The sequence below is a fragment of the Vipera ursinii genome (assembly GCF_947247035.1).
Source record: "Vipera ursinii genome assembly, chromosome: 10".
Taxonomy (NCBI): domain Eukaryota; kingdom Metazoa; phylum Chordata; class Lepidosauria; order Squamata; family Viperidae; genus Vipera; species Vipera ursinii.
The window spans coordinates 17,744,141-17,764,993 of NC_139520.1; the positions used below are offsets into that span (position 1 = coordinate 17,744,141).

General features: G+C 42.3%; 1 protein-coding gene across 4 annotated transcripts; it reads right to left on the reverse strand.

Annotated features, from left to right (window-relative positions):
- Positions 1-2,562: 2,562 nt before the first annotated feature.
- On the reverse strand, positions 2,563-20,832 carry LOC310645283 (nuclear receptor coactivator 5-like). 4 transcript variants are annotated; one of them, XM_083370884.1, is made up of 11 exons: positions 20,749-20,832; positions 17,756-17,822; positions 14,533-14,565; positions 13,938-14,018; positions 13,622-13,704; positions 12,479-12,605; positions 8,510-8,709; positions 7,641-7,916; positions 6,424-6,630; positions 4,306-4,443; positions 2,563-2,900 (listed from the first exon to the last, which is right to left on the reverse strand). In XM_083370884.1, the coding sequence occupies exons 2-11, from the start codon at positions 17,812-17,814 to the stop codon at positions 2,842-2,844; spliced, it is 1,263 nt and encodes a 420-aa protein (XP_083227010.1). In that variant the 5' UTR covers positions 17,815-17,822; positions 20,749-20,832; the 3' UTR covers positions 2,563-2,841. The 4 variants fall into 4 exon arrangements, with proteins under 4 accessions (XP_083227010.1, XP_083227009.1, XP_083227008.1 ...); XM_083370883.1 differs by having other exon boundaries at positions 4,306-4,440; positions 6,424-6,642; XM_083370882.1 differs by having other exon boundaries at positions 6,424-6,642.
- Positions 20,833-20,853: the final 21 nt, after the last annotated feature.

Below are 20,853 nucleotides of genomic sequence, written 5' to 3' on the forward strand. Positions count from 1 at the left end.
CAACCAAGTCCTTTCTCTGTAAAATAAAATGCGCAAAACTTTTGAATAGTATTTCTAAGGTTAAAAAAAAATCTCTAACACAGGGGATCTTTTCCTTGATAATATCCTTTTACAAGGATTACTATTTTGGTGCATGTCTGCAAATTAGTGAAGTTTCTCAGTTCCATGTATTTTGTTTTTTTAAAACTTTTTTTGTAACTTTATTAATTTCCTGCTCTTTTGCATCTCCTTGAACTAAAAATAAAGCTATACCGTTTAAGATGGCTGCAAGCCGTAAATAAATAAATAAGGCATCTTCTTTGTTGCTTTAAACACAAGCTCACCTATCATTGTATTGTGACTGTCAGCAAAGAAGCATTAGGCCTTTTGGTCTACTCTTTTATTTCTTCAGAGAAATTCAAGGAAAAGCAACTTTTTCCAGGTAAATGATGCCCTCTTCTGGTGAAACATAAAACTTCCTAGCCAACAGAAATTCAAGAGACACAGGGGGCTGCCTGCACTGAGGTCAATCTGCAGGCAGTTAATTCATTGCATTTGACCGATGAAGGGACGAAAGTGCACACAATGGCGCTGCAATAACACAGCAGAGATTTATGACCTTAAAATAGCAGTTTTGTTCAACGAAAATTTCATGAAAACAAAAAAAAATGCAATGCAAACAGCCAACTTAGAACTAGGAAGCAATTTCTTGACATTGAGAACAATTAACCAGTGGAACTGCTGGCCTCCACAAGTTGTGGGTGCTCCATCACTGGAGTTTTTAAGAAGAGACTGGACAGTCATTTGTCTGAAATGGTATAGGCTCTCCTGCTTGAGCAGGGGGCTGGACTAGAAGACCTCTAAGGTCTCAGCCAACTGTTATTTTGTTATTCTTCTATTGCTGGTGCATTTAATGAAATAACTCAACTCATTAGGAGAATGGCCAATTTATTTCCAAGGCAGGGGAGTCTTTGTTATTTATTAAACGTAACCCGTATTTTTCCATGTATAAGATGCTATTTTTTCCGGCAAACACCCTGTTCAGAAATCAGGTGCGTCTTATACAAAGTGCAGCGTCTTATACACGGAAAAATAATGGTAACCTCCGCAGCCCAGGGCATGCCTGTGTGGGTTGCCATGCTGCCTGGTGTAGGGGTCAAGACCTTGTGGGCTTGCCACTAACGGGAAGGGGCAAGATCGTCGGCTGGCTGAACTTCCGGATTTGCCAGCTCAGCTGACCGGCGCGGAGAAACTCGCATGCCAGAGCGTCTTATCCAAGGGTGCGTCTTATAGACAGAAAAAATACGGTATCTAGCCGCCCAACTCACAAAGCAAGGGACGCTGGGCAGCTAAAATAATAAAAATGCAGAAAGCGTAGGAATGTGTTGGGCAGTTACTTATTGTACAGGCTGCTTTCAGGTATTATAAACCATCAATTGCACGAGTCCTACCTTTTGAGGCCCGTTTCAAAGTTACGCAACATGAAGGAAATTCCAGAATAGGTGCAGGGATTGTGAATCTGCTATACTTTCATGCAGTTGTGAAGATCTGCTTTTACGCGAGTTTTTTTTTTATTATGTTAACGGTGGTTGGGTTTTAGAATAGACTTATTTTTAAATAGGTTATCTCTAGCTTTGGGGCTGTCCTTTGTCATTTTATGATTATTGCACCTGTTAACAGGGGATGTTACCTTAAACGCTGGACAAGCAACCTAGAAATATTTGACCACACGCTGTTGTTTGATGTTTCTGTTAAACACAGCTTCAAAGAAGCAAAAAAAAAAAATCACTTGGATGACTAAACTGAAGTCCTAATCTGTACAGGTAGCGCTTCTTACAATGGTTCATTTAGCGACCGCACCAATGGCACTGGAAAAAGTGATTTGTAACCGTTTTTTTCACACTTACAACCCAGCATCCCTTGTCATGTGATCAAAATTCAGACACTTGGCAACTGACTCGTGTTTGTGACGGTCGCAGTGTCCCCGGATCCCCTTTTGTGACCTTCTGACAAGCTAAGTCAATGGGGAAGTCAGATTCCCTTAACAAACCGTGTCACTAACTTAACAGCTGCGTGTTTCGCTTAGCAACTGCAACAAGGAAGGTCGTAAAATGGGGCAAAACTCACTTAACAAACATCTCACTTAGCAATAGAAATTTTGGGCTCAATGGCGGTCATAAGCTGAAGACTATCTGTGCGATAAGGATATAGTGGAATTTAAAACAATTTTGGGAAGTGCACCACTCAATGTGTGTAAGAGTTGCTTCATCTTATTTAAGCACAATGGAACATGTAAAAATATGTTCCGAGATCATTGGGACTATTTAAATTGGGGCAGTTGAGAAGTATTCCACAGAATATCAGCTTGACTTGAGAAGCAACTGACATCAAGGAACAAAGCTGGAACATAATATTATGCACATAGCTTGCTTATGTAGGGCTTAATGTGCAATGTTGGCCTTGTGTGTATTGTGGTTTATACTTAACCATGGCTTATTCCATAAACAGCATTACGACAGATGAATAGTTAAAACAATCATCATTACTTAAGCAGTACTTGAATCACAAAGAGATCAAAAGGGGAACCTGTGGAAATAAGTCATTTATTTCGGACAACATTGATTTTAGAGAACAGGTTAACATTGGGAATCTACATTATTCATTGCCTACAAACATCTATGTTGTGTTTAAGTAAAAAAAAAACCTTTTTCATAGGAATGTGTACAACAGAAAATAATATGCATTTAACATTGCCGGGAGTGGTAAAACACACACATTTGTCAAACTCGGCTTATCTTAGAAGAGAAATGCTGCCATCTAGGATGACTCTTTATTTAATTCCTTGTTAGTTCAGGCGTCCTCTCAACTCAGGAACTTAGGTTTAGGGGTCCAGGGATGCTGGGCGGATCTGGACTGAGCAGCTGTGAAAAGAAAGAATAGCAAAGCCTTGATACTTCTTCCCAGGTTTAACTCACCCAGTCCTTCAAACAGGGGCTGGCTGGCTTTAGGACACGATGCTCTTGAGCTTCTTTGAGACGACAGTCATCAAGAGATGAAATAAGATATCACTTTGGCTTATTATTACAGAAAGGATAAAATGACTCTTCATTTTCTGCATCTCTGTTTTTCCTATAGCTCTGGGGTGCCCAACGAGGGTGGGTGGAAGGGTGCGAGACGATATTCCAGGGGGTGTGAAAACTTGGGTTTTCAAAATTATAGGGTATATGCATAGTTCGTTACCATCATTTTGAACTTAAGTTAAGGGGCGCGAGAATATATCAGAAGCGTTCTAGGGGTGCGGGGTATAGAAAAGGCTGGGAGCCGCTGCTATAGCTCATAGATCACCCTTATTTGTTTATAAACCTCCCTTTGTTATTTTTATAGATCACTCAAGGTGGCAAGCAAACAGAATATTCCTTTCTCCACCTATTCCTCCCGCAAAAGCAACTCTGTTAGGGAGATTGTACTGAGATAGGGCGATTGGCCCAAAGTCACCCGGCTGGCTTTCCTGACTAAGGCAGGACTAGAACTCAGAGTCACATTTCAACTGGGCAAGATGCAAAGATGAGAAAAGAATATCCACTGACTAAGCTCATCTATTAGTTAAGCCACAAGACAATGTACCATTTGGATCCAGCCACCAGAGCTGACTGCTCGGCCTGAGGGCGGACCCGGGCATTAAGGCTGACTCAATCCACCGTGACTGAGTTTGAGTGTGAAGCCAGCTACAGAGTTGAAGATGGCCTCACCTGGGAAGTCTGCAGGGGAGGTGGGGAAAGAGAATTAAAACTACCATGAGTTGGGCAGTGATGCATTCAAAAACACGGGGTTTTAGTTTTTTTAATTACTAGGTTACAGCTACTTCCAAACCAGCTGGCATTCAAGAAGCCTTCCTAGCCGAGTGATAGACCAGAGCTCTTCAAACTTGGCCCTTTTAATGGCTTGTGGACTTCCAACTCCCAGAATTCCACAGCCAGCAGGCACGCTGGCTGAGGAATTCTGGGAGTTGAAGTCCACAAGTCATAAAAGGGCCATGTTTGAAGAGCCCCATGATTGCTGCCCTTGTAACAACACAGCTCCAGACCGACATGAATGGAGGAAACAGCCACTAATACAGGAAGGGTCTTCAAACTTGGCCACTTGAAGACTTGTGGACCTCAACTCCCAGAATTCCTCAGCCAGCCAGGGCTGGCTGAGGAATTCTGGGAGTTGACGTCCACAAGTCTTCAAGTAGCCAGGTTTGAAGACTCCAACTGACTAATACAACAAAACCATCTTCTTTCAAATTTAGGCATGAAGCATCACCCAGATTTGCCCGGCTCTCACCTGGTGTAGGCAACAGGCCAGGTCTGCCTCCAAGGAGTGGCCGCTTTGCGGGCAGATGTGAAGGAGTGAGGTGCATCGGCCTTTTGATGGTCTTTATAAGAAGAGGTGGAGGTTTGCCCTTTGGGCCAGACAGCACTGCTATAAAGGACAAACGGAAAACAGGGGTTTATGCATAATGAGATAGTGGTACCTTGGCGCTCAGCGTTAACTGGTTCCGGGAGATATGATGCGTACCAAAAAACGATAAGTACCAAACAAACGTTTCCCACAAGGAATAATATAGTGAGTCACAAGGCAGCCGACAGCGACAAGCTCTAGCTTGTGCATTGAGTACTAAACGAACAATGAGTACAAGGGCAAAATTTGGGGGTCAGGGTTCACTGAATACCAAGTGAGATGAATTTCAAAGCAGCTGAGCACCAAGATACCTCCGTGGTTAGCAGTATCAACAATACCAGATGCAGTGCGAAGTTACATTCAAAAGGCAAGGTATATATGATTTCCAAGGGGAATAAAAACCAGTGTCCACCAGTTACAGGACAGTAATCAGGGATCCAGGCAACTGGTTCTTTTGGATCCAGAGACGATAAGCACGCCAGTGAATAAAGAAATGATAGCGTTATTATTAACTCGAACAAACAAATTTAAAAGCCTCACATAAACAGCACAGACAGCAAGCAAGAGGATGTTCAACTTTCCCACAGGCTCCTTAATAACAATAGTAGAGATAGCCCAAGGATGCCCAATTTCCACAGTACCCACAGCTAGGATCTGTTCAGAAGCGCCCCACCATCAGCAATAATCCCAAGGTTTTTTTTGCAAATGCTGACCCCAGGACAGGGGGGTCTTCAAACTTGGCCCTTTTATGACTTGTGGACTTCAACTCCTGGCTGAGGAATTCTGGGAGTTGAAGTCCACAAGTCATAAAAGGGCCAAGTTTGAAGACCACTGTCCCAGGACTTCTTGGCCCTGCCTATAGTCAGGAGACTGCAAGACTTGGCCTTGACTAGCTGCCACATGACTCTGGAATGGGAACCGGAAATCTGCGACTCTCAGTTATGTCAAGACTTCTTCCTGCCCCTTCTTTCTTTCATTTGTATCCCGCTTTTTATTATTTTTACAAATAACTCAAGGGGGTGAACGTATCCAACACACCTTCCTCCTCCTATTCTCCATACAACCACCCCAAAAGATAGGGCAGTGATGGCGAACCTTTTAGAGACCGAGTGCCCAAACTGCACCCCAATCCCCACTTATGTATCATCGGGTGCCGAGTGGCCGTGGCCCATCGAGTGGGTGTGGCCCAATGGGTGAGCGTGGCTGTGCTGGTAACGGCAGACCAGGTGGGACTAAAAAGTTCAATCCATAATCCCAACTTTGCGAGATCTTTTTTTTTCCCCCGCGAGAAGTTGAAATTGATTTGATTGATTGATTGAACCTCTCTTTTTTTGCACATGGCAGCAGAGGCCTAAAGCGAAAAGGTTTTCTAAAACCCAGCTGAAGGCCTAGGACTGGGGCGACGGCCTGCGTGCCCACAGAGAGGGCTCTGCGTGCCACCTTTGGCATGCGTGCCATAGGTTCGCCACCACCGAGATAGGGAGTGACTAGCCCAAAGTCACCCAGCTGGCTTTCGTGGCTAAGGTGGGATTAGAACTCATAGTCACCTGCTTTCCAGGTGTCTATACCGCTATTCAGTAAGCACGAGTGGAAAACAAGCAAGTTAACTCAGAATGAGCTCTAAACATCTATACATTTCTTATTATGAATAGAGTAGACTAGAGTACAGTAGAGTAGAAAAAGAGTTCTTATTGGCAAAGTGTGATTGGACACACAAGAAATTTGTCTCCAGCGCATACAAACCTATTTATCACAACAAAGTGATAAATCATAAACCATAAGACCCAATCATAAATCATAAGATACAAGCAGCAAAGGGGTAAAAGTGTAAGATAACAGAATGTAATAAGAAAGAAGGACAACAGACAGCCCTGCTTTGTGGATAAATATCCTTAAGAGATAAGGATATTTATCTGGATAAATCCAAGTTTGTCACTAAACTCCTTGAAACAGAACGGTCTCCCACACTGCCACTACAATGCTGTATTGTGATGGGCCCACCTGGAGTGGGAAGAAGCGCCCCCATCGGTCTTTCGCCCAACAAAGCTGGCTTAGGCGAGGGCACACCAGGCTGGCCTAAGACAGGGGCTCGGCCAGGGGTTGGCAGCAGAGGTGGGGGCTTGCTCAGCGTCGGGGGGAGAGCGCTCCCGCTTGGCCTGGCATTTGGATACCCGGCGTCTTCACCTGCGGCGGCTAAAGCGTTGGTTTCTGCAACAAAACCTGGATTAGGAGGACCCCAGAGTTAGCAAGGAAACAGTCGATTAGCAAAACGCTCCACGTGCTGCTTGCCAAGAAAGCAGCCTGGCTGTTTATCCTAATATCCTCTCTCCCTCCGCCGGTTCACTTGCGCAGGGACAGGCTCAGGAAATTTTAAGGCTGTGGGGTGGGAGAAGTCATTTTTATAGGAGTCACGGAAGTGGGATTTGAAGTAGGAAACGGGTTAGGGTTATCGGCTTTTATTAATATCAAGCAGTTGGGGGGGGAGAAGGGGGGGGTCTACTTTTCCGCGAGGTCTACTTTTCCGCTCTAATTATGCCCGGGAATGGGGCTTTCGCCATGTGAAAGGTGGCTGGGATCGGACGGCGCGTTGGGGGCCACAAATTGGGGCTCACCGGGAGGTTGCTTCGCGGTCTCCTAAAGTGGGAAGGGGCTCTCCAACCGAAGCCAGGATAGGGCGGACAATGTCTTTGCTCCTGTAGCATTTAAGAACGGTATAATATCCCATGCATTAAAGGACAAGTGCCATTTCTCCCAGGGCCCCGTCAATAGGGATGACAAGTTCCCTACTCGCCCGGAAGGACTACATTTGAAAGTGCCAAGGACGGGCAAGTATTGAGGCATCCGGGGATAAGGATGAGCTGGGTACAGAAAGAAACAACCTTTGCTGAATTCCATCTTAAGCAGCCAGCCCCCACTTCCGAGAGGAAGAGGCATTACCCACAGATACGTGTTATCAAGCTGCAGCCCTTCTCAAGGCAGGCTCATTTTAACCATGTTGGCGTTCATGCATGAAGTGTGATTTTTTTTCTTTCCCCCCACCCAGGTTTGACGGAGGACGGGATGTTAACTTTCACACTGGGTGTTTTCTGACATATATATATACATATATTTTAACACCGAAGGCCCCCAAGAGGTTATTTCTGAGACTGTGGGTGGGATTTAGAGGGTGTTGTCGGGGAAGAGATGAGGGGTGGGGTGGGTTGGGGGGACATGAATACCTTCGAGCTTATTTCTCCTGGTCTTCAGGTAGTCACTTATTGAGTTCAATTCTTCCGCATATAAATGTTTTCCCTCACTTAACAGAAAGAGGAGATGTCTAATGCCTAGAGGCACATGGTAACTCTCAAAAAGCGCCCGTTCTAGGTAGTCATCCGCCAGATCAGCTGCTTTGTGGGAAATCTCTGTGCGCTGCTGTTGTTCATGCTCAGCAAAAATTTTCTGAAATTCTTTAGCTATCAGAGCCAGGGCATCTTCCATGGGCATATTACGGTGTACTACAGAGAAGAGAGACACTTTTGCTTTTTAAAAAGTTACATCCAGACAAAACCAAAAGACAAAAATGCTGTGTCCTTGCGCCATTCCGACTGCCGAGCTAAAAGGCTACTTTCTGACTCAAAGGGCTAAACTTTTCACGGAAGGCTTTAGGTCCAAAATTCAATACAAACACGTCAGTTTCTATTAACTGTAGTGTGTGTGTGTGTGTGGGGGGGGGGAAATTCAACTATGGAGCTTCTTGGTGCGTTGAATTAATTTCCTTAAGTGGGAATGGTTTTATAAAACCACCTCAGGGAAAGAGGAACAGAGTTAAGAAGTGAGTGGAATTGCAACGTTCCTTTTTTAAAAAACGCAGGAAAAAAATTCCTACCAGAACAGTCGAGTTTTCGATCGGATAAATTTTGGATGAAGTACATTTCGCTAGACGTAGTAATGGGGCACGGCTATGAACTCTTAATTATTTGACCGCTCTTCAGCACATTCAATCGTGTTTCGAAGAGGTTAGTTATTGATGTGTTTTAATATGAGGAGGAATGGATCTAGAGAGAGCATTGCCTGAATTGGGACCAGTTCTTAAGGAAACTAAACTTACTTTTGATAGTCTGATGAAGCATGATTACGGTGCATGAGGAAAGTGTTACATTAGATGGTTCAACAAGAACGCAAAATGGAGAACCATCATTTTTAACTTCCTGGAGGGCGCGTGTAAGACCTGATTCAGAAGTAAGGTATATCATTTCCACCACAAGGCCATGATCCTGCAACCGATGGCCTATGGCTGTTGAATATTCCCTTGAAGGAAAAAACAAAACAAAAAAACAAAACAAAAACAAAGAAGCAGGTTATTTTACAAGTAATTCAGAAAATATATTATTAGTGCCAACGTCCTAGTAAGGGTCATTTTTGTGTGCGGCAAGAAAACTCGAAAATATTCAGTGAGATAGATTAATGGTGTGCTTTTCTCCCGAGTCACCTGAAACAGAGTTGGGGGGGGGGGGGTTGTCCTGTTTTATTAAATGTAGGTTTAAGCAGTCATAAAACTTCCAGGTATACAGAAGAGAATCTCAATGTGAGCCAGACATTTCCCAACTGCTTACAGAAAAGGTGAGATTAAATTTGTAGCAAAAAAAAAGGAGAGTTGATTGGGTCATACAGTATCCTAATTTTATGGTTTTAGGCTTTGACCTCTGCAGACAGTGATGTTCATCAATAGGGTATTCTCAAGGTATGGCTTTCAGAGCTGATCAGTGGCCATGCTGATAGAGAATTCTGGAGATCTGGAGAGTGACAGGCTGGGAAAACCAGGTCTCTATATTTACATTGACCTATTGTAGGTATGGAGATTTGGGGTTAAACTTCCTTGGTGGGAAACACAAGATTTCCCCACCATATCAAACTGACTGGTGAAGCCCCTTTTTTATATGAACTTTCATGTACATTAAGCTCACTTGATTAGAGCGGAATGGGTCTACCTGGACTTAAGTCTTGCAAACACTTTGCAGTGATTGATTTGCATAAGGACATAGAATGTCTACGTTGCTTCCATTTCAACAATAATTGCAAGGGAACCTCAGGGGTGTATCCATGAGAAACTGCTTAGTATTTGTGAATATTTGGTTAACTTAACGTAAACAAGATTTTTTGCATGTAAAGTGATCTCTATATTTATATTTATATTATATATTTATTATATATTTTTATAGAAGTATGCATGTAGAAATTATTTAATAATAGCAATCAGGACTCTCAAAGAACCAGCCCAAAAGAACTCTGCTTTCTTTTTTCAGATTTGGAATAGATTAGTTTGAAAGTAAACAAAATATGAAGCAGCAAATATTACACTACAATTCAATTTTTTAAAAATGAGCATCTTATTCGGATTTTATAGATATTTTTCACGTACTAGCACTTTTACAGAGTTGCTTAATTCAACCAGCCTTTTATTATGGGTCATTCCATGCTCTTTCTGGACAGAAACTCACTTTTTTGAGGCTGCAATGTTACTTTATGGAAAATTCCATTGGCATGGATGCCCAAATTTATCTAATTAGATCTAATTTATCTAATCGGACGAAATGGAAGTCAACAATTTCAAGTAATTGGCACTTTTACCTATGCTTTATAGCAATTTTGTATGCCATGTTTTAGTAGGCCCTTTCTCAAAGAATAAATAATTAACAAAATTTACAAAATAGTTTGTATTTTGCCAAACCCAAAGATTTACTCTAAAGATTTGCTCCAGATCAGGGGTAGGCAACCTCGGCTCTTTTATGACTCATGGACTTCAACTCCCAATAGCCGAGGTTGCCTACCCCTGCTCTAGATTATAAGAATATTTTAAATAGTTGCATTAACATCTCATCTGAGGATATGAACATGTGAGACTAACTATGGACAAATATTTAATGGAGATGTTTATAGAACAGAAAGCAAGGCGGTCAAGGGTTTGGGGCTTAAGACTGCACGAAAAAGTTTAGCAGGCGACGAACAATCCCCGCCTCCAGTTTATCTCGCATGCTTGCTATGAAAACAGCAAACAGATGAAAGGCAGAATTTTTTTTTTATTCGCACTTTGGATGGGAAATTGGAAAAGATGACGGAAATATTTTACCAAAAACAATTCAGGCTTCAGGTGTCATTTGGTATCAAGGAAAAAATGGAAGCAGCCCCGTAAGTCGTTCTTACAGCATTGCTAACGCCACAATATGACACAATCGATGAGAGCGATTCATCAACATTGCAGTGACAATTTAGCAAAGACGTACAACAGTGACACTCAAATAGAGACTGTTGCTATTTTTGCTACTGATAATGTGCTTGATGTTGTGTGGGGAACGGGAGAACAGCCTTTAGGGAATGACTGAGAATGCAAATTAAGAAATCCTGGTTAAGGTTAATACTACAAGAATTAGAGGGAAGTGACAAAAGGGGGACAAAAGCCTAATCAAAGCAAATGAAACTCTCAAACGTTCGAGATTAAGCAAAGGTGGAGACAGCAGGTTTGCCTTAAATTGATGTGTGTTTTTATATTAGAAAATCTTCAAGGGGAAAAAAAATTCCCCAGAGTATTTTAGAGAAGCTAAGTGCTTTTCTGTGAAAGTCTGCAAATATGGGGCCTTTTTTTCAGGAACTGCGTAACAGAAATAATTGTTATTTTCAGTAGCAAGATGACATGTTCAATACCGAACGCTGAATTTATGACCCTCGGTGAATTTCATGGCATTCAAAATCAACTGAAAGGATCGGAGAGGGGATGATGTGGCAAATCATTATAAACGTGTGTCGTGTCAAGATCAAAATTACGCTTTTTCAGTTGGCTTCATTTCATGACAGGGCTTCACACAAATCTTTACCTTAAAGACTGCTCAATACCACTACCCACAAGACTTATGTTGATATTTAACATATTTGGGCAAAGAAGAATAAGGGACCACGTTGAAATGGTTCTTTAAAAAATACCACATGATAATCCATACATATGAGCGTTTAGAATATTTCATAGGCAAAAAGAGAGAGGCGGACCCCATTTAAATGGACGTGGATAGGCATGAAAACACACAGGTGACTGTAAAATCTGAAGTTACTATGCTAAATAGTTACCACACCCCTTTTAGAGAGATCCTATTAAGTAAAACAAACACATAAGAATCGGTACTAAAGTTACAATCATCCTACAAGAGCTACAACTACCCTAATTAAGTCCTGCCAAACCCAATGGGACTGACGCCCAAGTTTCAAGGGACAGAAGGAAATAAAAATATTTTACAATTTTAATAAGTTTCCCATTCATGTTGCCAAAAATGTAATTTAGAGGGCCTAAAGCTGCCTGTAGAGTTTAGGACTGCCCCTGACCTTTGCTCATTCCGCCGGGACCTGAAGACCTGGCTCTTCGAGCTTTCTGGCCTAGACTGAGAGTATTAACTGGGGTTTTAATTGTATTTTTCAATTGTAATTGGGTTATATTTCAAGGTTAGTGTAATTATTTTAACTGTTTTTAATTTTTGTAACTTGTTGCATTGTTTTAAAAAACCTTGCGAACCACCCTGAGTCCTACGGGAGAAGGGCGGTATATAAGTTTAATAAAATAAATAAAAATAAATAAATAATGGGGGGAGGCCCTGAGCCTATTTTACTATTTTTATTTTTATTCAACTCTCTAGAGCAGGGTTGGGCTATTATGGCACCTTGATGACCTGTGCCAGCCAGGGAGTTACAAGTCCACAGGTCATCAAGGTGCCATAATAGCCCAACCCTGCTCTAGTGACTTATTCTGGGACAGTTCTAATAAGAGGAGATTACGAGAAAAATGTGGCGGGGTGGAGGAACCTTTTCTCCATGCAAATGATGTTGCAAAACTTAGAAGTATATTTCTGTTGCTCGGTCATGCAGTACAGATATGTACCACCCCCTTTGCTTTTGGTCAGAAACAAAATAGGAAAATTAAGATCTCTAAAAAAAGAGTTAACCATATTGCTAAAAGTGAAATTAAACGGGGAGCTGTTGGGTCACAGTGCAGTGAGGCGTAACTGTGTCTTGAAAAACAAAAACGAAAAAGACCTACGCTTGATCTTTGCTGATGGAAACGATGACACAGTCCGAAACTCTTTCTCTGTTATATTCCTTGTCTATCTGCTGGTAAAACTGCAAGTACAATTTATCGCGATGAACATCCTTGGTGTGGCCGTCATCTAAAGATATAAGCAGATAATCAGATTGAGGAAGATAGATAAGATAGATAGACAGACAGACAGACTAAAGCAGCAGCGAGGCTTAATAGACATGTTCTTGGTTCAGATGATAAATTCATCTGGGAAGGATTCAGGATTGGTGTCCTGGCTGAACAGTAGCAAGTAGTAGGAAAAGCTGGTTCCCACACCGATAAAAATGGTTCTGTACACAGCCAGCTTTAAGTTTCTTTGTTCTCAATGAAAAGACTATATGTAGCTCAGAGTTGAACTGTGGAGTCCTCGGTGCTGTCTGAGCTTGGTTGTCTTTTGCTTTTGCGGACGTTTCATTACCTAACCAGGTAACATCATCAGCGCCGGGTGAGTGTGAGGATTAACACCAGACAATCTATCAAGTAATAAATACCGTAATCAAGGAGCTACTAAGGCAGGGGTGTCAAACTGCCGGCCAGCGGGCTGGATGCATCATAGCGAAACTGCACCCACCCCAATGCCGGGAATGGCAAAAAAAAATCGTGATACGTCGTGGCATGTCACATGAGGTTGCGAGTGTGACCCCCTTGTACTAAGGTGACAATTATGCAGACCAACAATCAAGCAGAAAACAATATCCTAATAAAGGAGCTGCCAAGAAAACTAGACTTTGCCAACACTGGGGAGCAACCACTGTATACAAACTCACCAGCACTCATGATGCTACCGAGTCGGTTATTGAAACACCCGTAAGCAAACAACCAAGCTCAGAGAGCACCAAGGACTCCACAGAAAAGGCTAATCTCCCTGTTGGAAGGTTATGTGTTTGGGATAAATTGGTACTAAGCAGAAAATATTCAGTTGCTGAAATCCTTGCAGCTCTACCCCATTTCTTTCAATAAATCTTAGGTCTGCTGGGAAATAAATACTTCTGAGATTTCTCCAGCTGCCCGAGAACCCAGTTGGACTGAAATGCAAAACTGAAATGAAAGGCGTCTGGAGGAGCAAGCACATTCTTTCTGCAGTTTATTTCAAGCAACTCTTACCTTTCTGAGAGGACTGGTGTCTCTCAAAACTATTTTCGTTCTCCGTTGATGGATGATACTGCTGCCCAAAAAGTTCTTCAAAGCTTTAAGCCAAAAATACACAAGTAGTAGTTTTATCTCCCTCTTAAACAAAAGACCACAACCCTCCAAGCTGAACAGAGGAGAAGAACTGGTTTATATCAGAGAAGGCATGGGACTGCATTGTTTCAGCAGTAGAGAATACATGTATTATCGTTCCGTTCCATAACGTTATTCTATGCCTTGCGCTGTTACTTCAGGTTATAACTGAAGGGAGTATGGAAAAGGTCCTCCTCACCTGTTACCATCCTCAAAGTCCTTCGAATATCCGTCTGGGGGAGAGTAAGAACTCTTCTGAATGGTTTTGTAAGGATTTATGCTACAAGGAGCAAGATATGGGTGTTAAGGATTGACAAAAGAATTTGAACATAATCAGCATTTAGAGTCTAGACTATATAATGGCAAGACGACCATTTGGGGGAATTTGGAATCCAATTTTAGACTTTGCAGAGTAAGATCAGAAACATCTATTGTCTGGGGCCATACTGACGGAAGACATTCAAAATAGCTATTATTATTTTTTTGTCAATTCAGCATTAACAAAGATCCCCGCAAAGAAAAGGAGAGATCTTGTCTTTTTTCCCTCCCCATTCCAATTTCAGCAAATTCCTAGAGAGTTGGGATGACATGAGAGCATCTAACACCACTGCATGAAACAACTCTTTGTCATTACAGGCTATGCTAATAGAAGAAATATGACAATAGGGGACAAGGACATAGCACGAGGTGGTATATATATATATATATATCCACCTTTGTTAAAAACCCTATCGTGCTGTTATGGGCAGATCTGGCTTTCAATCAAGAGCAGAAATGGTAACGTAATCACTTACTCCAGAAGTCGAGGAATCCACCCCGGTCTTTGCCTGGAGCCAAAAAGAAAAGCCAATTAATTTATGCTCAAGCGAACAGTAGTCAATGCCATTGTTAAAAGTACTGATTGTCTCTGAATGTGGACCGTATCGTAAAAAGGTTTTAAGACAGACTGAACCTGGGCATTCTGAGGGCACCCATCGGTTCTCTTGCTGCCAGCTGATGGACCAGCTGCCACTCTGAGTGGTCTTGATGGGCAGACCCATGTAGAACACGGTGCAATGTCTCAAGTGGGAGGTGACCAAGGCGTGAGTGGCCATGGACAGGGTCTCCTGACTAAGAAACGGTTGTAACTACGCAAGGACCAATCTAGTGCTCCATTGTTGGAGGTCAGAGGCTGGTGAGATGTTTTGGGTGTGTTGACACTGCCATTTGTTCTTCTTTCCTTTGTCCGAGGCTGGTTTTAACTGTTCTTTGTTTGGGTTACACTCTTTTTTTAATGTTGTCTTGACATATACTGAGCCATCCAAAGCCATTTGGCGTTTTGTGACATCAGATCAGACAAAAATGGCGTGCTAGACTTGCAGAGGGTTAAGAAAGAACTTTTCTAATCATGCTACAGCATTGAAAGAAGAAGAAGAAGAAAATAACCTGGGGTGCTGTTGAAAATTGCAGAGCGATTTAATTCCTTTCAACCAAATGCTGAGCAGTCTTTTTAAAATCTCAGAATCGCACAAGAGATAACAAAGATTTGTTCTTTGCCAAACTTTCTCTCCTTACAGATCAGCTGAACAATCTAATCATTCTAAACATTTTGCTTAAGCTGCTAGCTTTGGACCCACTGAGATATGGAGAAACCAATTAAAACAAAACACACACACATACAAGACACCCCTCAAACTGGCTGGCAGATGTACAGTCTGGAAAGATATGTCAAGGAGCAAAGGCAGCGTAAGGACAACAGCTGCCTGTTCTTGCCTCATTTACTGTTAACTATTTCTTAGGCGCAGATAAAAGTGAATTTGGCTACACTGATTAACTATGAATATGAGATGCAGCACCATTAAATCCCTGAGCAAGATCTGACAACAAAGATACAAGCACGAAACCCAAGATGGGGTTTATTACAGCCAGACACTGTGGTGGCGCTAAGTACAGTAAATGGTTTCAATTCTTTACCTTTCCATTATACTGTACAGGTAGTCCTCAAGTTATGACCACAATTGAGCCCAAAATTTATGTTGCTAAGTGAGACGTTTGTGTTGCCCCGTTTTATGACTTTGAATCTGGCTTCCCTCACTGACTCCGCTTGTCAGAAGGTCACAAAAGGGGATCACATGACCTGGGGGACACTGCAACCGTCATAAACACGAAGCAGCTGCCAAGTGTCTGAATATTTTCCACAGGGATGCCACAACGGTCATAACTGTGAAAAACAGCCATGAGTCACTTTTTTCAGTGCCGTTGTAACTTCAAATGGTCACTAAACGAACTGTTGTAAGTCGAGGACTTGTAATTGGTGTAGACTAGTAGCACGCTCAAACCATCATAAGATAAGATGGAAATATTTCCATCTGTAATGAGCAGCTTCTCCAAGGAATATTCCAAAAACACCATTTACCAAAAATCAAAAACAAGACATATATAGATTGCTATAGGACATCCTAGCACCTACATTTCTGTATTATATTCATATCATATTATGAGATGAAAATGTCAACATATAGACCCCAGGTAATTTCTGGGAAGTTGGGTATCTTGGCGTGCAAATGTTTCGGGCTCAATATCTGCCCTTTTCAGAAATTCTGGGGAAAAGACAGATCTGAAAACTAAGACAGCCGCTGCCCATCAGCGTAAACAACAATCTGACTTAATGAGGCAGCCGGATTAATTGCCTGGGTGGCCCTATCGCTTTGAATTTGCCATTTGCATTTCTCGGCTAGACGTTTTGATGTGTGTTATTTATTGCATTTATTGTACCTCGCCTATGAAAAGCTCAAGGCAACCTAGAGAAAATCTCCTCTGGCACGCAACTGAGAAGTCTCGAAGTGAGAGTCAATGACTTAAAATCAACCAGTCAGTTCCGTCCCTTCTGCAATGTTTTGCTGCCAAAGGTTTTGTTGTTGGTGATGAACAGAACCAGATACTGGAAGCGTAAATACTTGGGCCACCAAATGAGAAGACTCACTGGGAAAGACCTTGAGGTTAGGAAAGACTGAAGGTCAAAAGGAGAAGGGGGCTGCAGAGGATGAAATGGTTAGGCAGTGTCACTGAGGCAATAAACATGAACTTGGGCAAACTCCAGGAGACACTGGAGTTGGGGGGGCAGTGGGGGGGGAAGATGCTGAAGTGCTATAATCCATAGGGTCATGAAGCCCTGAGTCTTCGGAGAAGGGCGGGATATAAATGGAATTAAAATAAATAAAAATAAAATAAAGAGTTGGACACAACTTAAGTGACTGAACAACAGCAACCCAATTCTTTGATAACTCTTGATTCCAGCTGAAGTGGAATCCGGATTGAAAAACAAGTGTAAGCCAGGTGTTGGTACTAAATTAGAAATACCAGCTTGCACGGGAACAGCAAGCCCAGAATAATTTGTTAAGCTTGGCAGCCATACAAATTGCATGAATAAATAAATAAGCAAGCAACCAAATCAGCAAACTAAGATGATAGGTTTAGATGGGATGCACAATTTCTTGTTTTATGTATTTATTCACATGAACAGAAAAACAAAGAACAAAGAGGTAACCCAGAAGCACAGATAGTTTATGTTAGGCAGAATTAGCTGTGAATTTGGGCATGCCATCCGCAGCAAATGTAGCCACTAACCATAGTAAAGAAGGAAACCAGGATTCAGTGAAAATTGAAAGGGCTAAAGTTCACACAGAATTCTCAATGATTTAGTCAGATTATATCTTATATTATTAAATGGAAAGATCAATGTTCAGTATTTAGTTTACATCCATCAAGTATAGCAGCGTTTTCCAACCTTAGGAACTTGAAGATGCGTGGACTTCAACTCCCAGAATTCCACAGCCAGCTATGCTGGCTGGGGAATTCTGGGAGTTGAAGTCCACGCATCTTCAAGTTCCTAAGGTTGGAAAACGCTGAAGTATAGGTTGCAATTTTAAAAAGAAAAGAGTTAAAACTTCTGAACTGAGTGTAAAAAAATACGAACACACAGAGATGTTTTTAAAACTAGAGGAAACAAGAACATAGATCATTGTGGTTTTTTTTTACCTTTTTTCAGGATCAGGTGTTTGTGCTTGATCTGTGGTTACTTTGGCCCATGAAGACATTTTAGTTTCTAAATTAAAAAAGAAAATCTTATTAAAAAATAGTTTCAAAAGAAAATTTATATCTGAAAACAGAGTGATAAGCCACTTTCAAGAAGTTTTTTTTGCCAAACTACTACTGTGTTATAAAAAAAATTTTAAAAGTCAAAAAGTGGAAATGTTTGAGTCCCTTAAAAATGTTGCTTTGCTTCATGAAATTAACATGTTCTCCGGATACAAATACATACACTTTCCCTTAATTGCCCTTACAGTGTTATGGCAGAATGCCAAGAAGCAACAGAGTATGAGGTTAAATGGACTTGTCCATAATTAACATTTTTTACAAGAAAAGATTTCCCACAGGAACTACCATTCCTACAATTCTTTGTCTGGGTCATAAAGTCTAAAACATTTGGGGAAACATCAGGTAGAATTCTCCATTTCTGTTCTGCCACTTTTTTGTTTTTGTATCAGGTTATTCATTTACAAGGCTGGTGTGACAGGTAAGTATATTTTTTGCATTTCCCTTATGGTGTATTGCTAGCTTGAGTTATTTGGAAAAGACGTCCGCTCTGCTCAGAAGCCCTCACGTTCTTGGGGTTATATAGTAGACCCCAAAATAAGGGGATGTGCTGCAAACTTTTAAGTTTCTTCCATCTCAAGTGATTCTAGAGCTCAGATAACGGATACACGGCAGCTTCCATCACAATACAGTAGGATCACCACAAACTCATATTGTTTCTCTAGAGACTTTTGCCTTAAGAGTACACACAATTATACACTACCTGTTCAACATAATTATATATAATGGTGAAAAAAAAATACAGCGAGGCATAAATAAAGGTATTGTGGTAACATTTTGGAGGTCTTGCAAAGAACACATGATGAGGGCCTAGGACTGTGGTGACAAACCTATGGCATGGGTGCCACAGGTGGCACTCAGAGCCCTCTCTGCGGGCACGCACGCTGTAGCCCCAGTCCTAGGCTTTCAGCTGGGTTTTATAAAACCTTTTCGCTTTAGGCCTCCGCCATGTACAAAAAAAGGTTCAATTAATCAATTTCAACTTCTCACGGAAAAAAAAGATCTCACAAAGTTGGAATTGATTGAACTTTTTAGTCCCACCCAATGGGCCAAGCCCACCCAAAGGGCCATGCCCACCCAGCACCCATAAGTGGGTTTTGGGTTGCAGTTTGGGCACTCGGTCTCTAAAAGGTTCGCCATCACTGGCCTAGGTCTCAGGCGTGAAAGTCCACAAGTGAAGGTTCAATTCATTTATTGCTAAAAGCGGGACTTATTCTCAGCTTCTCAACACAGGGAATCTTTTCAACCTGCTTTAGAGGGTTCTTTTTCCTACAATAAGCACATAATATAACCCCATCAGATATATCAATAAAGGCAGATTAGAATGAAAATGGGGATGCAAAATCATTGATCCTCAAGGTGACTTTCTGTCCCTTTATCCTTTCCCATGGAATGAGAACTGGCAGTAATGCAGATTACAACTTGAGGGGTCCTTGGTGCTCTCTCAGCTTTCTTGTTTTCTTGCAGACATCTCATTACCCAAACTAGGTAACCTCATCAGTGCTGGTAAGGAGTGGGCTTTGCTCTCGGCTTGGCCTGTCAGTGGGGGCGGGGGTGGGGTTAGAGGTTCTTTGGTTGGGCTGTTTAATGTTGGCTTCTTTGGAAGTTCCTTGATGGGGTATTGTTAACTTCTTGATTGTCTTTGTCTGATGTTAATCTTGGGAGTTAATCTATTTCCCAGCAGCAATCAGCACCCAGATGGGCATAGATTAACTCCAAGATAACATCTGACCAACAATGAAGTAGGCAATAGTTGGCACAAGGTAAATGAAGAAATACAAGAAAAAAATTAAGCAAATAAATTAGTTTTATCCCACTAAGGACAAAGTAAACACAAAGTTACATCTTAATGTAAGTGAATACAAAGTTACACCTTTTTTTAACAGTTAAAAAAAGATCCTTCTATTCAGGGGTCTTCAAACTCGGCCCTTTTATGACTTGTGGACTTCAACTCCCAGAATTCCTCAGCCAGCACGCTGGCTGAGGAATTCTGGGAGTTGAAGTCCACAAGTCATAAAAGGGCCAAGTTGTTGTTGTTGTTGTTGTGTTTACAGTATATATAGCTTACCGTACTTAGCCAGTCCTCCTCCTCCCTTTCCTTCCCTCCTCTCTCTATAGCCATGTAAATATCACGTGTATGCACTCTCCAGTTGTATACTGTAATTATATATGCACACAGACACAAACGCGTTTACACACTCACTCATTCGATAATTGTGGCAAACACAAACACATTTAGATGCATTCTCTCCGTACGTACACACACACCTAGAGACATTCTCTGTATGTGTGTATCAAGTAGTTTGTATTGTATTCCCTATTTATTGTATATATGTGTATACACACACACACACACACACACAAGCAAACTACGGCAGACAAACTGAATGGAGAGCAGACACGCGTTATTTACATACACACACACACACGTATACAAATATGTTACACACGCACACTCAATAGCTACGGCAGACAAACTGAATGGAGAGCAGACGCGTTATTTACACACACACACACACACGTACACAAATATGTTACACACGCACACTCAATAACTACGGCAGACAAACTGAATGGAAAGCAGACACGCATTATCTACACAAACACAGGTTCATTCTCTACATACATACATAAGCATACTTATACGCACACACACACACACACAAGCTCGGCCACGAAGCCACCTGCGCCAACTGCCTGGCGAGGCCCGCTTCCTCCTCTCCCCCTCCGCGGCCGCTCCCGCCAACCAACCGCCCACCCGCCCCTCCTCGGCCCCTTGCCAGGCTCGCTCCCAGCCGCCCCTGCAGACCCCTCCCCCGGTCGCCCCTTCCTCCCCGCCGCCCCGCCCGGGCCCCCAGGCGCCCCGCCAGACCCACCGTCGTCCTCCTCGCTCTCCTCACGGAGCCGCTACGACCCGCGGAGGGGAGGGGGGCGGCAGAGCGGTAAGGCTCAATCGGTCCCGCCCATTCGGGCTCCTCCTC